The 16,474-nt window shown below is 36.0% G+C and overlaps 2 protein-coding genes across 11 annotated transcripts in view; one reads left to right on the top strand and one right to left on the bottom strand.

Annotated features, from left to right (window-relative positions):
- IMPG1 (interphotoreceptor matrix proteoglycan 1) overlaps positions 1 to 8,660 on the top strand; it is a 63,402-nt gene extending 54,742 nt beyond the window's left edge. Inside the window, exons 16-20 of one of the 4 annotated variants that reach the window (XM_065056353.1) lie at positions 742 to 952; positions 2,460 to 2,636; positions 2,732 to 2,913; positions 3,252 to 3,335; positions 6,904 to 8,660. In XM_065056353.1, the coding sequence (XP_064912425.1) occupies positions 742 to 952; positions 2,460 to 2,636; positions 2,732 to 2,913; positions 3,252 to 3,283 (602 nt within the window). In that variant the 3' untranslated portion in view covers positions 3,284 to 3,335; positions 6,904 to 8,660. Of the gene's footprint in view, positions 1 to 741; positions 953 to 2,459; positions 2,637 to 2,731; positions 3,336 to 6,903 lie in introns of all 4 variants that reach the window. The other 3 variants (XM_021293570.2, XM_021293571.2, XM_065056354.1) reach the window with 3 other exon arrangements.
- A 682-nt stretch (positions 8,661 to 9,342) lies between these two features.
- Positions 9,343 to 16,474, bottom strand: part of MYO6 (myosin VI) — a 119,406-nt gene continuing 112,274 nt past the window's right edge. For all 7 annotated transcript variants that reach the window (XM_065056346.1, XM_065056349.1, XM_065056348.1 and 4 more), the window contains 2 exons: positions 14,285 to 14,503; positions 9,343 to 12,826 (listed from right to left, as the gene is read on the bottom strand). In XM_065056346.1, coding sequence (XP_064912418.1) covers positions 12,627 to 12,826; positions 14,285 to 14,503 — 419 coding nt within the window. In that variant the 3' untranslated portion in view covers positions 9,343 to 12,626. The remainder of the gene's footprint in view (positions 12,827 to 14,284; positions 14,504 to 16,474) is intronic.

The raw sequence follows: 16,474 nt of genomic DNA, 5'->3' as shown, positions 1-16,474 counted from the left end.
TCTCAGCCCAGATAGCACCTACAAGAACTAGATGCAATATCCAGTATAAATTTTCTTTTTAAACTACAGATTTTTCTTAGGAAATTTTAAGGCCACATAATTAAACAGAGGCCAGTTTTCCTCTGCACCTGAAGGTGATTTTGACCAGATCTGAGACCAAGTTCCTCTCTATAGCTGAAGTTACATGTGCAAACTTCTTCTGAACATACCCATAACTTTTTATTTAAAAAATAAAAAGCAAGTTTTCACAGTGCTAAAACATCACTTCCAAAAATGCTCCACAAACACGTGCCAATATTTCTAGGTTGTGCTCATCAAGTATTGTGCAGTATTCAACAATCTAATTCCCTCCCCAGTCATGTCCTAAATTATGTGTTAAGGATGATCATAGCCAAAACTATTTCTTACACATATGCAAGGTTGTAACATAGTATTCATAAAACTAGCGCTTACAGTAAAAAAGGATAAAAATATACAAATGTAAAAATCCTTGTTAGTGAAAGGAAATTGCAGCTTAATACTCATGGGGTAAACAAACGTACAAATAAATATAGGCTTGCATGCTTGCTGTATCATCTACAGAAAGGAAGGATGTGTGTTCTTTTATGCTAGATTGTATCCTCCTATTGACATGCACAAGTTGGAGGCCAGTCAATGCGAATTGTTTTCTCTAGCTGCCACAAAGCTTGCCAAGTTACTCTGGGGTAATGCATCAGTTAATGATTTACCCATTCTTTACAGCTGATCAGGCAGACCCCTGCAAATTCATGGCATGTGACGAGTTCTCTGAATGCATAATGAACGAGTGGACAAAAGAGGCTGACTGCCTTTGTAAACCCGGCTACGTGAGCCAAGACGGGTTACCCTGCCGGAGCCTGTGCGAGCTGGAGCCTCAACTCTGCGTCAATGGCGGGAAATGTGAGTTGGTTCCAGGAAGAGGAGCTGTCTGCAGGTAAATAAATGGTGATCGACATCCACTCTGTTAACAGACCACTGGTACGTCTATTGCATGAAGGAGCAGGGCTGAGCGGACACTTCTAAACAGCGTAAATTACGCTAATAAGTCACGACCTTAATATTCAGACACTTTAAGCTACCTTGCAATACCCTTCTGTGGTATAAATCGTCTCAGTATGGATAAATGCGTTGCTGCCTGTTAGTAAACACAGAACATGACAATCTAAATGTTTTTAGAAATGCTTTAGAAAATTATTAGAAATTCAGCAAAATTGGCAGAGACGATGAGTATGCAGCCAGTCATTCTTTTCAGATTTCCAAGATATCTTGGAAAAATGAAATAATTCATTGACATTTTCACTATTGATTATGTAGTAGTACTTTAAGAAATTAAGGTTTTCTAAGTAAAAATTTTAAAGGAAAATAAAAAAGGAAATCTGTTTTCTTACAAACACACCTGTGAACACTCCTCTGACTCCAGACCACCCAAATGAAGCACATGAAGGCTGAGGTTGCTTTCAAGGATTTCTGGGAAAAAAATCGAAGATTAGCAGCTCCTTCTAACTGCAAACACATTCCATAAGGATTTTTACCTGAAATGATCTTAAGCCAATATTGCGAACTACCACAGCAACTGAACATATTGATTCTCCTTTGAAAGTACCAAGTTTCACCTTATTGTAAGACTAGACTACCCAGAGCATTTTATAAAACTGTACACCAGACTGGCAGACACTACTTGACCAACCATGTGTACGAGAAAAAGACAAATTACAATTCTTGCGCTTGTTTATTCTCTCTTAATATTGACTTTACTAAGTTAGTGATACATGTTTTGGCGTAGTTAGGATTAACGTCAAAAAATAAGACTACTGAGTAAATATTTGTGTGATCATTTCACTGTAGCAACAGAACTTCCATAATTCAGTTGCTGAAGTAGGTGTCACAGAAATTACTCTAGAAGATGATATTGAATTCAGCATAGTTACTGACAAATTCCTGACTTGAGGAGTTGCAGTAGGGCAGCTGCAGTATTTTGTACTAGAAATCAGCCTGCGAGCTAAAGAGCTCCTCTTCAAAACTCTGCTCAAGTATTAGTAAAATAGCAAAGAATATAGCCAAACCATCCAAGACCAACACACTAAGAAAAATAACTACACTTCAGAAAAGCCTTGACTTGATGGATGCCAACAACCAAACCATCATTTGGAATGATAAAAGTATTAAAAATAATAAATAAAACTTTTTGTGAATTATAGAAAGTTACAAAGAAACTTATGAACAGTACTTTCTTTGTGTTTAATACTCAACATGATGAGTCTCGGAATATATTCTTTCCTCTGTTATCAATCCTATTGCGTCATACAGACACATAACAATTAATTGTATCAGGAATACTGTGCTTATATGTAGTGGCAGATTTTCCTTTGTTTTCATTTGAGGTATTCTGTATTTTCTGCCTTCAAGTTCTGCATATTTTTCTCTTCCTCTCCCTGTTTTAGATGCCCTCTACCTAGACAGGAGTTTTACCAAGGACAGCGCTGTGCAAAACTTGCTCCAGAACCCACACAACCCTTCATTTTTAAACCTCTCATTTTTGGCTTACTAAGCCTTGTTTTTCTTTTCATCATTTTAATTCTTAAATTTAGAAGAAAAAGCAAAAGAAATTCTAATTTGCAGTAAGCTGCTCACAATCTTTTTCATTTTAAAATATTCCTTTTTTTAAATTCTGCAATTTAAAATCTTACCTAAACAAACATGTTCTGCATTGTAGAAGTCCTACTCTCAACAGCTGCAATTCAGAAAGTGCTGTAAGGATTAATCCTGCTTTTGAACATGATGAACCCATAACTAGCTTTTGTCGTACGGCTTATAGTGTAAGTGCTCATGTCAGTTCCTCAGAGACCACTGATCCTGAAGCACTACACGAACTTGAAAACACAATTCAGCGTGGAGGTAAAATGCATGGAAATACTTTTCTTACCCCTCAACAAACAGCCCCCACCTCAAATAACAGGTCCATCTTCATGTATTAACCCTACAACTAAAACAAATTTGATTCTAACCTCTTGCTTGGCAATTTCAGAACTAAAAGCACTAATTCATTTATTTGCTTTCCACATTTACTGCTGTTCAGGTTTCATAACAGGATCGTAGAACTGCTTTTCTTACAGCTCTCTTGCATGGCTTTGTTGGTTCATCCTATCTGAGCGCTTTTTGTGATTTATTGAAATAACTAATCTAGTGGCTTTTTTGGTTTTCATTTTGTTCATTTTGTTTTTAAACGGTTGTAGGTCACCAGACCAGTTTACAAAGCCAAGACTGACGATCTAGTCTCCAAATTTCTTCATTTCCGGCTTCAGCCAGACAAAAACAAGGTTTGTAACTATTTTCAAGAGTTTTAGAATTCTGTTGAGTTTATTGTTTGTAAATGTCACCAGGAAGCTTCTTTGTACTAATTCCACAAAAAGAAAAGCTCACTTTTCTTTGGAGGTTTGGTATGACAACAATTCCTTCTTAATTGCTTTTATGCAACCGAGTTCCATTCTGCATGCTCATTTGCTAATGCGCTACCCACTGAACCACATGAAGGAGGACTATCTAAAACGAAATAGCAACACAAAATGCAAACTGAAGGGGAGGTTTTAATAGCAATAACAGACCAACTAAAAATAATTGGTACCTATTTAAGCTATGTAAGAGTTTGAACAAGTAGGAATTCTAATTTGAGCAGAATACTGCTCATATCTCAGACATTCTTTCAAGTTTTGGAACTCGAAACTTCTTGTATCTCTGGGGAAAAAACAAGACAGAAAGAAGAAAATCTGAGTCAAGATATTCCCTAAAATTGCCGGACTCTCTCTTAATTCTGATGCATCTGAGTACGGTCTCTTGAAAAGCAGACAAAAAACCTTTACTTTGCCATTTCTGTTTTTCTGAATCACAGCCTAATTAGGAACAAAGAGGTTTCACAATTAGCTGTTGGTTGCCATTGTTACTGAGGAGGGTCTCAGCGCAGCACTGCCCTGGAACTGGGTATAGGCCATGAGGGACAGGATACAGGGCTACACACATCTTTGGTTTGAGCCAGTACATCGTTATGTGAAGGAAGAAATAATTAGTGATACCATAGAAAAAGATATATTTTCACTGATCTTTATCAAAGGGAGGATTCCTGCCCAGGTCTGATTTTTTCAGGTACTCCAGGTCACAGCTACAGGCTTGAGGTGACAAGTGGGGGACTGGGACACAGCAGAAGAGATCGACCAGTCAGCAGGGAGCAGCAATTCAGAAATGCTCAAGAATGAATTTGCTTTGCTGCTGATAACAACAAGCACACAGACATTTGCAAATAGAATTTTATACCCATTTCAGAAGAAATACATCTGTGGGTAACTGTAGACCAATACCCTTTCATACAATCAGAACTACTTACAATTACTGCTTACAAAAGCATTAAATATTTAACGAGAGGAATAAAATGGCACATTCGTGGGAGAAAACCAGGACTGTGTCACTTTACACTCCATTTGAATTGTCAAAAGTATTTGACCATGTTCTTCTCTATTTATGGAAATTAATTTAGTGAGAAGTGAGATGACCACAAAATAGAAATGGATTTTTAAAAACAAAATTAGTGGTTTTGTCCATTTTTCACCATTACTTAAGTTCAAAATGAGCGTTTAAATCAGAGCTCTTACGTTAAACACATTTTAATGACTTGATAGCAGACAATGGATGAAGAAAACTGTGTGTAGAACACAGCTTTCTTTAGCTGAAACTAAGAGCAGCACTTCCATGTCACAATCTGGATAGATTCTTCGGGCTTGAGACTTTTGAAACAGAATAAGGCACTTGAATTGAATTTTCAGGAGGTGGGTATCTAGAACTCTTAGACCAAACTGAAAATTCCAGTCTTTCAATTCTCTTTTGCAATGTGTAATGACAGCGGTGGCAGCATTTTAGGACATGTGATCTACAATAAGTACAGCTCTATATTTAGAAAGGTATACATGAAAATAAGTGTAAAGTTTAGTAGAAACTAAAATAACCTTCAATTGTCTAGTAAGCATGAAAAACATCTCCAGTTTAAAGGATCACTATATGGAAAATGACTGCAAGAGTCAGAGGGGGATTTGTTTGGTTTGGTTTTTACCCAATTAGTCATCCAGGAATTAATGAACATGTTTCATGTCAAGGTAAGGAAATTGCTCTTTCTTCTCTCTGAGCTCAGTAGAAAACACAAGTTATTTCAAGCAGCTGAAAACCGCAGCTACCTCTCTGTACGGTTAGGTCTCCGGGAACTTGGAGCATCTTACTCCACAAAGAGTAAAATATGAGGAACAAAATGACTGTGAGACTCACATTTCCCTGGGCCAAAGCACAGTGTGACAATGAGCTAGAATTTACACGTTCAAGTGGATCAGCTCTTTCAGACTGATTGTTCAAACAAGTCCACATCCAGACGGTCTATGACGGTTTAGAGTCAAACATGTCAAAGTTCTCTAAAAACAATCCTGCTGACCTGAGCCTTTGCCACCCTCCTCACCTACACATATGGGCTCTGCTCCTTTGAGATGAAAGCTGAAGACACTGCCTCATTCCATTCAAAATGCAACTTTTCTCTTGCAATAACTGCTTTCTCTGTTAGTGACTGTGCTGGATTTTCTCCAATCAGTGAAAAAGGTGCTGAAAAATAAAGCACATTGCTTTTCAGCTGTAAGGGCTTTGTGTCCAGCTGTCTATAAAGTCTGTTATTTTTCAGTTGATCGAATGGATGCTATTTGATAAACTCGTCATTTATTTGTGCTCTTATATGGCATTTAGGGTGAGAAGGCTTCTTCTGGCAAAATTCAGTAATGGATCCAACCCTTGAAAAGGAAAAGGATCTCATCTGAAGCATCTTCACAAATGTTTCTAAGCTTGCAAAAGATACCACAAAAAATCAGTTTTAACAAACTTAGGTAATAGAGGACCCAGAAATATTTGACACAAAATAACCCAGAAGTATTGGAAATAAAGCGTTGGTTAAGAGGATGGTCAAATTATTTCACAGTGTTTCCTAATCTAATAAGCATGGACAAAGACCCCTTCATTTGATGTAATTCCGATGAAGTCTTGGAAGTCATTATAGACTCTCTCCAATAAATATATAAAATACATCATTCTCTCCTCATTAAAACCAGTAACTGACACATAGCATGATCCCCTGAAAAAATTACTCTCAGCCACCAAGAAAGAAAACTGAAATGAAATTTGAGAAAACAAAGCCTGCAGTTTGTCTCATCCTCGTGTCAGTCACTTGGATCATAAAACAAACAGTATTTTGGATTAAAACAATATCACAATCCGAGTTAGCCTTTTAGAGCTCCCCCACCAATGACAGAGATTCAGTGTTTCATTACCAGAATCAAGGGGAAAAGACAACACAAAGACACCACACAAAGATGGAAATGTGATGCTCTTAGTTCAAGAGTATCAGGCACCAGGTTTTACAAACGTCCAAGTTTGCGTGGAAAAGTTCCTGCTCTTCCACTGAAAACAATGCAGAGAAGCTGAACATCCCAAAGATTATTTCATCCCAGGTCAGCTCTAACTATGAATCTTGTAGATACTTCCATTACGGCTTCTTTTGTAGCACAATGTATTTTAATTATTTTACAGTCAAAAAAACATTATTAAGATTATGATGGTATTGGTGGTACTTGCGATTTCACACAGAAAAACAGAACTGTTATACCAGGGAGAGAAAATAATAATTTTACTCTGAGCTCAATGACTTAGTATGTAAGAAATAAATTCTGGATTAACTCAGTTCTCCTTACAATGAACTGGAGATTATCTCAACAGATTTTGGTGAGGTCTTGCCTATTAACAGCAGATAAATAATACATTTTCAAATTAAAAAAATGCTTTTCAAATGTCTTACGAGAGTTTCTCTTACAGGTACTCAAAAAAGAAGGTCTGCATTATTCAAGACTGGACTTCAGGTTGATTATGCATATGAAAAAAAAGTCAAGAATTCCTAAAGATACACTACTTTAGCTCTAAAATCAGTACACATTAATCTAATTGTTTTATTAACAAAAGCAATATGGCCAAGTTGACCAACTATTTGACCATGTCTAAAATTTGCCTAGTAAGAAGTCACCAGTGTTAAGATACATGTATTGAGTATCCAGTGTTTACACATCTTAACTGTATTTTTGTTTAAGAGCTGAGTGGTAGAAACAGATTTTGCCGAGAAGTGGCTTTTTTCAATACTGTACATCACAACCATTACTGCATTTCCATACCCTTTTGTCAACTTCCCTTACGTACACTAATGTAAGTGGCAAGCATGGAAATAAGAGCTCTCATGGACCAAAGGCCACACTAAAAGCATCTGGGAACTTTTTCATTCTCTCCCTACAAAGCTCACATTGCAAATCAAACAGAAGTTCAGATTAATTTTTGTAATGGTTTCTATATCAGATTCCTGTTTTTCTGTTAATACACACATGATGTATACATATGTACATACACATTTCACTGCTTGATTTCTAGTGACAGTTAAACTGCCAGGTTATGCTAAGACTTCAACCTTTTTCACTGAGGCACAGTACCTGCAGTTTCATCTTTTCAGAATGTGAGATTTATACTCCCAAGCACCCTCCCAGTAGCAAGTAGATTACGGAGTCGCACGTAAGTACATACACTTTAAAGTCAGTATACACACATATAATTTTGAGATCTTACTATTAGTTTTTGTAGAAGAAACATAAGCAGACAACAGGTGGCCATTAAGTATTTTAGAGGCTTAGTAATTTGTGCTCTATGGATCCACAATCATGATTCATGTATGAGCATTACTTTACCTTGAATATATTTTTCTTGAGAGTATATATATATATACACATATATATATGCTGCACCAGTGTTGTATAATATTCAGGCACTGTTTGCTGCTTGGTGCATACCAGACATTGTACTTACAGCTCAAACTGAGCTTCTGCAAAGTTCATGACTCTACTGGACGCCAGCTCCTCATTCAGGTCTGAAACTTTCACATATTCAGCATAGTACCTGACTTTAGGGACAATTCCTTTCACTTCGCATGACACAGCTACCACAGCAAACTTTAGTTTACCTTATTATGTACGCTCAAAAGAACTGTTTACGAATTCCAAACAATTAACTGTACAAATTTGCCTGCAAAACCACCAAAACTGGTGATCGTGTACAAATGAAGGCAATGCACCAAGAATACAATGTTGAGCTTCTAAAGGTGAAATCGGATTTTTACTTCCTTTAACTAGAAGACAAAAAAACCCAAGGAAACCTAAGATGTGGTTTTACACAATGACACTTCAGAATAAAGCTCTACTTTAAAAATACTTCTTGCAGGGCACTGGATGCCATCCCTGCTAACAAATATTAGCTTTTCACTACTGCTTATGTAAGTTAAGAATGCATTAAGAATGCTGAAAGCATTCCATTTTTTTCCATTACAAATGTATTTTTGTATGTGTTTAGTATATTTCAATTCATACTAGTTATTGCTAGTCAGATTTAAAAAAATAAGTAATTTTAAAATGTGTATTTTAATAATGATTATTCATGACTGTATTTATCACTCTCAACTATTAATTACCAAATATATTTGCTGGATGTAAGCCTTTTGTATTTCAATAAAATATAATAAAACTACTTGAAAAATTTCACAAGGAAGTGAGTTGGCATTTAATCTCCCACTAAAACACATCACCTTATCTTAAAACTGAGGTAAAGCGACAGTTGGAGATGAAAGCCATAAAGAAACAAAATTATATCGCTAGATATCAAAGTCTGAATTACTTCTCAGATTCAAAGCATACCACTCTGATTTGGCCCTTAAACCAGGAAAGTTTGGTAATGCTTTTTTCAAAAAGAAAATAACAAAAGCAACATCAGACCCTCCACCCCAATCACAGAGCTTTTACTGCTGCATAGTGACTCAAAGCATTAGTGGTTTCACAAGCCACCATCACGGTAGCCAAGGAAAAAGATGCAAACAGCACACGGCATAGCAAAGGATAAATATATTGGAAGTGATAGCAATAAAGGTTAAAAAAATAGTAATAAAAGTAAAAAGATAATTATTTCAACAAATAGTGAGAAATGAGATATGAGATTTAAAAGATAATAAAATGAGAATTTTTTAATATCAGAATGTTCTTTTAGAGGAACACTTACCTTAGAAAGTAAAGACAAAACCTTTACTAGAGTAGCTTTAAGCACCATAAGCATCTGATAGAAAAGCATTAGGCAGTCTGAGCACAGAAAACCTTTTATCCTTCTCACAACTTAATTTACCCTTACTTACTATGCTTTAATATTTAAAGACAAAATGGTGAGAGATACGAATGAGATTTCAACATGGAATGTATTTATTTGTTTTACTTTTCAGTACAGTATTAGGAGGTCATTTAAATACATTAAATAAAGATTTTGGAGGAAAAAAAAAAAACAAAAACCAAAAAACAAAACAACAGAGGATTCAACTAGGCAAAGAAAAACTATATTATCAGTGGATGAAAAACAAGTATTTAATGACCTTGTGATATTTGAAGTAGCATTCTCTAAACAATCCATATTCCTGGGTCACCTAGTCAGGAACGCGGCCTGACATGGTGATTCTCTTCCTCTCCTTTGTTTTCTGGAGTGTTTCATGCAGAAGATCTCAGCTATAACACACAGCTTCACGGAGAGGCAGGAAGAAATGGGGTTTTTTTTAATCAAACACACAGAACCAAGCCAACATGTTTACTTCATCATTTGCTTTAAATAAATTATGTTTTTCTCTATAACCACAGATCAGAAGGGCATTAGCTAACACTACAATCCTACAGATCAACCTCTTCTCCATCTTTTTTATTTCCCCTCCAAATCAACCAACAGTATCATTGTCTGATACAGTAGATGGGACATCAGAAACAATAGGACGGCAGCTGAATATTGCCTGATGTAAAAAAAAATAATTTGAAATTAATTGAAAATTAATTTTGTTGCACAACAAGATCAGTAAAACAAAAAGCAGATGCTGCTTTTGGTGCAGAGGAAAAAGAAAAAAGCACGGTACTGTGCAAACTAGAATACTCTGATTTTTGGAATGTGTCTTCTGCTTGCGTCAGGCACCCTGCTGGAGCAATGCAGAGAGGTGGGAACCTCTCATTTGAGAACATCCAGTCACCAGTTCCTCTTCCACTATTTCAAAGTCATTATTATTTTCCTGATAGCTCATATTTATTAGTCACTCAGTTAACGAGAATTCCCACACACCGCTTCCTGAAAAATAAATTATCTTTCTGATGCCAGTCAAGGAAATCTTGGTATCATTAAATGAACAGACTGGAAAAAACCAGTTATTTATATTTAAGTTTCCCACAAGTATGTTTGCACATATATACACTAAAATATTTAAGCATATATATGTGTATATACATACACAAACATACTTAAGTATTGAGGTTCTTGGCTTACCATGTTCAGTCTCATAAGATCCATATATATATATATATATATATATATATATATATTAACTGAGACTGAATGTGTTAAGTCAAGAATTTAAATCTAGATAGCAATAAATACAGGGCAGGGCATCTCAGCCGTATCAGTTCAGTGACTTTTCTTCCTTGTACCGCATGAACGATCACAACTCCCTGCAATGCCAAGTTCCTGGAGACTGGCAGTTCTGAAACTGGTTCCAATTCAGTAACACATTAAACCAGTAATCTAAATTTCATAAGCAGCACCTTTAAACTCACACAACACTATTTGTGCACAACCTGCTAGCCGGCAGCTTGATGCGCTTCTCTTCTCATCTTTCAGCCAAAAATTACTGCTTCAGGGAAGAATTTGTTTGGGTAGAATGAAACCATTTTCTCATTTGCAATGACATGACTAGCAAGCAGAGTGTGTACACAGCGGGCACTGAGATTCCCTGATGCAGCGATGCACACGGAGTTAATGTGTTACTCAAATGTCTCCACATGTATTACAGTACAGAGTGCATTTAAAACAAGCAGACCATGGCAGGCAAGCACAATCTCAGGTCAGCAAGGATTTATGTATTATGCACCACAAGATTTCTCTGTGCTACAGAACCGTACCTCTTGGAAGTTATTAATTAAGTATATTTCTGCATTTAAAAATGAAGCTTCCAAGAGGTTTCAGACTGAGTAAACAGCAAGGAAAGTATTTTATAATGTAAGCAAGCTTAAAAAGCAAGACTTCATTTCTAAATCAGCTTGAACAAGTAATTGGACATCAAACTAATCAAATTTTGAATTTCTATCAGAGAGAAAATAAATAATCAACTTCAATTTGTTGAAATAATGGCCAGCATTGTGAAACAACATTCATGTAAGTGAACAAGATGCATCTTAAAACGCTACGAAATTAGTAATTCCCACCCACAAAGACTCCCAAAACAAACTGCTTACTAAGGGAACTGTTACAAGCTGTGAAACTTGACAAAGGAGATTAAGATAAAGCTCAGTGTCCAAATCACTATGATATTCCAGTATAATAAAAATTGTAGCTATTTCATCAGCACATAGCATTAAGATGATACGTTATTGGACCAAATTTTTATACAATCTAACAAAAGGTACAGACCTTGTGCATCTCATTACAATTCAAAGAAACAGGATGTCTGAGGCTCTTGCCTCAATATTCAGTTAAGTTTTTTTGCCACCAAAAAGCTGAACATATTTCCCTTATGCTATCCTTAATCTTATTTGCCTCCAGACACAAATCTTGGACAATTTTTCATAATATATTGAAATCGCACTACCTGGATAAACAAACTGTCCAAGAATTCCTAATGGAAATATGGTCAGAAAAATAAAAGTCTAAAGAAATTTGCACTTAAAGAGAAAAAATAATAAGAAGCTAGGAGAGAAGCGGTATCAGCCCTAATGAGCAGTGCATTCTTTGAGTACCTCCAATATTACACAATATTGACATCTACGAACTCTCTTCTCAGAATGTACAGAAAACCATTTCTCTTAAACCAAGACAGAGAATGCATTAAGTAGGAATTTACGGGTCTCAAGTTTAGGAGGATTTCCCATCAGTTTCTGAAAACCTCAGTAATTACAGACACTAATCAGTCTTCAAATCAGGACATAAAATGTCTCAGATTATTTAAAAGTACACTACAACTTCTCTGGAACAGAAGTCAAAGCTAAGGCCTCATAATTCCAGTTATACAAAACAGAATATTGTCTTTACTAAGCCATCACTGGAAGCCAAGTATTCAGTGTTTTAAAGAGGGGATTTTACAAAAAGGTGGTTGCAATGCAGTTCTTTGTAATAATGTACCCATGTACATGCAGATTACTTAAAAGTGTAAAGAGTTATAACAGAAAATGTTAGAGAAAATGCAACATAAACAAAATTCAACAAACTACACTGACTGAAATTTCTTCAAGGTCCTCATACCTGGTGAAGTTCACTACACAAATTGAACATCATAAAGTACAAATTAACAAACCACATGATTAATAAAATCTGTTCACTTTATATTAAACACCTCTAACATGATTACAGAATGTTTATGTCCTCTGTTGCACAGAGGAACTCTTCCCTTTGTATCACGGGCAATGGTTCTCGTCTCAAATGCTACTGTGCAAAAAGACCACTTATTTCAACAGGTTCTGCAGCATCGCTGTCGCATACGTCGGACGAGCTTGTCTGCTTTCAATTGCGTTCTGAAGATACTGGATACCTCCACAGCGCTCCCAAATTTCTTCAAACTGTCTCGGCAAAATTTCAGCGCCTCGCTTGCGAGTTAACCCAGTCTCTTCAAGGTTAAGCTCACACATATCCATATCGTCCTTACCTGAAATGGTAAAGGGAAAATGAAAAAGATATTTATAAAGCTTTTACATCATTCAAAGGTCCCACTAACAAAGATCAGTTCTTTTTTATTTAGATTTCCTCTATCAAGCTCTGATTTCTTAACAGATTTCAGACCTTATGGGGAAATCAGTCCTCAGACACAGATTTTTTTAATTCTTTTTTTAATTATTTGTTATTGTTGTTGTTAAACACACAGAGCGGAAAAGCAGTATCAGAATAAACTAGTGCCAGATGCTGTAACTGATAAAACTGTGCTTAAAAAGAGGGCAAAAAAGAACAACAGAAAGAAAACGAGAAGATCAGCATCTTCATTTACTCTCCTGAAATCCACTATGGGATGACAACTGCATTTGTTTTACCCATACTTACAGTTTTACAGTGAACTGCTGATATTGTTAAGTTCGTTTAAATGTAGCAAAGCGACTAAGAACTTGAGAATTTTGATCAAGCAGCAACCATTCTTTATCTGTCAGCCTCCCATGCTAAACAAATAGTGTTTAACAAATGGCACTGACACAGGGAATCCAATGAAATGATGAGTGCAGCTCATGTGCTGTATTTTAATCTTATTATTAATAGGTGATCCATTGAGTGTGGTATTGGTGACAGCAATGCTACTTTTAGCCATGGGCTTTGACACTGAAGAGGCTACAGTTGGTATAAGGAACTCTATTAAAAATAATTAGCGGAAAACAATGGAACATTTGTTGCTAGTAAAGCATCACTTTGAAACTAAACAAATTGGTTATGGTCTTTGCTTCAGTCCCCATGTTAAATACAAAAACTCAAAACACAGAACTGTAAACAGTATTTCCCCAGTGTTTTCTCCCTCTTTCATTATCCTCCAGAAAAGGAGGATACAGTTCATTACCAGATAAATCTCTACCTATCCCTTGCAACATTTAGTTTTTATTTTACATGTTTAAGATTAAAAAGCTATTCTCCCATACTAGGCAGCAGAAATACTATAAAAGCATCAGTTTGCTGTTGGCACCATACTCTCGAAAGACAATATATCATATGCACAAACTGTTTTGTACAAATTGCTGTAATTTTTCAAAGCTAACAAAAAACCAATAAAATGATGAGAACTTTCCCAGATAAATTGTGATGTTTTATCTTCACACTGTCTCCAGTTCAGTGAATAATCTAAGGACACTTAGTAACAAAACCATTTACATTTGGATTCCTGCTATGAATTCCCAGATTAAAGGACATGTACAAAAGTAAACCGCATGACCAGTTACATCTCCAAAGGAAATTTCAGAACATTCAGCCACCATCAACAGCAGCCTCAAATCCCCAAATTCTGCCCAAACAAGAATAGTTGTTGAGAAAGAGAGGATACAACTTGGGAAACCCCTACCATCAGTCTCTTTTTTAAAAAGTTATCAACTCTGAACCCTTTCAATGCATGAATTTTGCTTTCAATACCAACCCGCTACAAGGAGAATGGGTGCCTTGTCAGGATGAAGTTCCATTTGTCGAGCGATCCATGGCCCATCAAAATGCGCGTACCACCAACCCTTCTTCTTGTTCTGGGGATCTTTGTATTGGTCCGCGGGACGGATGAAGGGAATGCGGAAGTAACGCTGTTGTCTGTTGATTTCAATCTCTTGTTGTCTGGCTGGTAGCTGGGCAGTCGCGTTCTGTTGAGCTATCATACAAAAAAAAAAAAAAGAAAAAAAAGAAAAATAGAAAAATAGAAAACAAAAAAAGCCATATTATGACTTGCTTAAATAATCAGCAACAACAAAAACAATAACAACAACAAACCCAAACAAATAAAACAAAACACCCCCCAAAAAAACAATCACACCCCCCTGACCTGAAAAATTCTGCCTGAATACAAGGTCATCTGAAATCTCATCAAACCCAAAAAGTGTTCCCACCTCACATAATGTGCATTCTTTTAATCACTCCAGCTACAACACTGGTGCGGAGAGGTTCACAATAACTATTGTACATTTAGACAAAACAAAGTGAGTAAAATAACACACGCTGCATTAAATCAATATTTAAGGTTATACTTACAAAAAAAAAAATCTTACCAACCAGAAACGTTGATCAGTAACTGCTCTAGTTTAGTCCATCTCTTTGTAAAGCAAGGTCAGTGCAAAGAAGCATTTCCGCATTTTTTATTAAAGTACAAAGCACCACTTTAAGATTTTTGACAGTCAACACAGAAGGGTGTGCAATACTGTTAGAAATAACTAATTTGTTAAGAGAAACGTTGACAACAAGTACTGCTTACCACAGAGCTGCCACCAAACATAACTTTCTGCCTAGATTCTGTTGCTGGACTCCAGAATTAGAACTACTCCCTGGCTGCTTTCTTTTTTAAATACATTATTTATTTCAGACCATTAAGATCAACAGACCAAATTCCAGCAGAAGATAAAGTTACATGAAATCTTGCAAAGCTTCACAAATATTTTCGGTAACCATTTCCCATGTGTAATTTTGGACTCCCTCAGAGTCCCACGCATTTCCGACTTTGGAGAGAAACTTTATTTTGACTAACAGCAAATACCCTCCATGTTAACTCACCAACTGATCAAACTTCCTAATGTTATGTATACACTATCATAATCAGTTTTAAATAGTAAAATGCTCCGACAAGCAAGATCCTTTCCTTTAACAACTTCCACCTGCAGAAGTTATTACTGATCTTGTTTTAGTGGTTTACGATACCATTGGTACAAATACTCTGTTTAAGAAATTCTGAAAGTGTATCTATGCCATCTCTACAAAACAATATCAGTATTAACAGTTCTATGTTTCAGCATAATTAAAAGCTAATTCCCTTTTTGTCCATCATCTATTAAGCAGCAAAGTTAATTTTTGAGCTAAAATTTAATAAAATGAAAAATGACAGTCACTTCTAATAATGCATTTTTACAGTTTGAACAAGTCTAATAGATCAGCAACTGCACCTTGAAATTTCTTCCACTTATATTCAAGCAAAAATAGTTTTTCTAAATGTGAAGAGCAGAATCTTAAGAAAAAAAAAATGTACTATACAAATCATACCCCCCATTTATTCCACGTTTATATAAAAAAGAGAAGAAAAACAAAACAGAATGTAATAGATGAATGCTACTTTTCCATGTTCTCTCTAATAAAGCATGTATTTTATAGAGACATAGTCTACAGTTTATAGGAAATTAATTCTATTTTCTACAAATTGTCTGAATATCTACCACAGCAGATCAGTGCTTCAGTATTGTCAAATACTTTTTGCACTGCTACAGTAATTGCTAAGGCTTGTTTCTACCCCTATGCATACCTAAGTACAAGAGGAAATCCAGAGGACGGGAATGCTAAGCAGCCAACATAGAGTCTGCTTTTCAGTTCTTATGGAATTGCAGGGGTTTATTCAAAAGAAACCACCACCTGAATGTTAGTTTGTTTGCTAGGAAAAGCTGTTACATTAAGTTGATTCCAGAGTTTTGCTACAACAAAACCCCATGTGCAGACAGTAAAAATTGTTAGAACGGGTACAGTATTTCTTTGGAGTGGTGCAGGGGAAGAGGAAAAGAAGAGAAAAAGAATAGGATTATACCTTCAAATAACCTCCATGAAAAGGTTATTTCATTCTCCCCTCCAATGACTGCTCAAATGAGCA

Source organism: Columba livia, chromosome 3, assembly GCF_036013475.1.
Source record: "Columba livia isolate bColLiv1 breed racing homer chromosome 3, bColLiv1.pat.W.v2, whole genome shotgun sequence".
NCBI lineage: Eukaryota > Metazoa > Chordata > Aves > Columbiformes > Columbidae > Columba > Columba livia.
The sequence above is the reverse complement of the archived record's forward strand: the minus strand, read 5'-3'. Positions and strand labels throughout refer to the sequence as shown.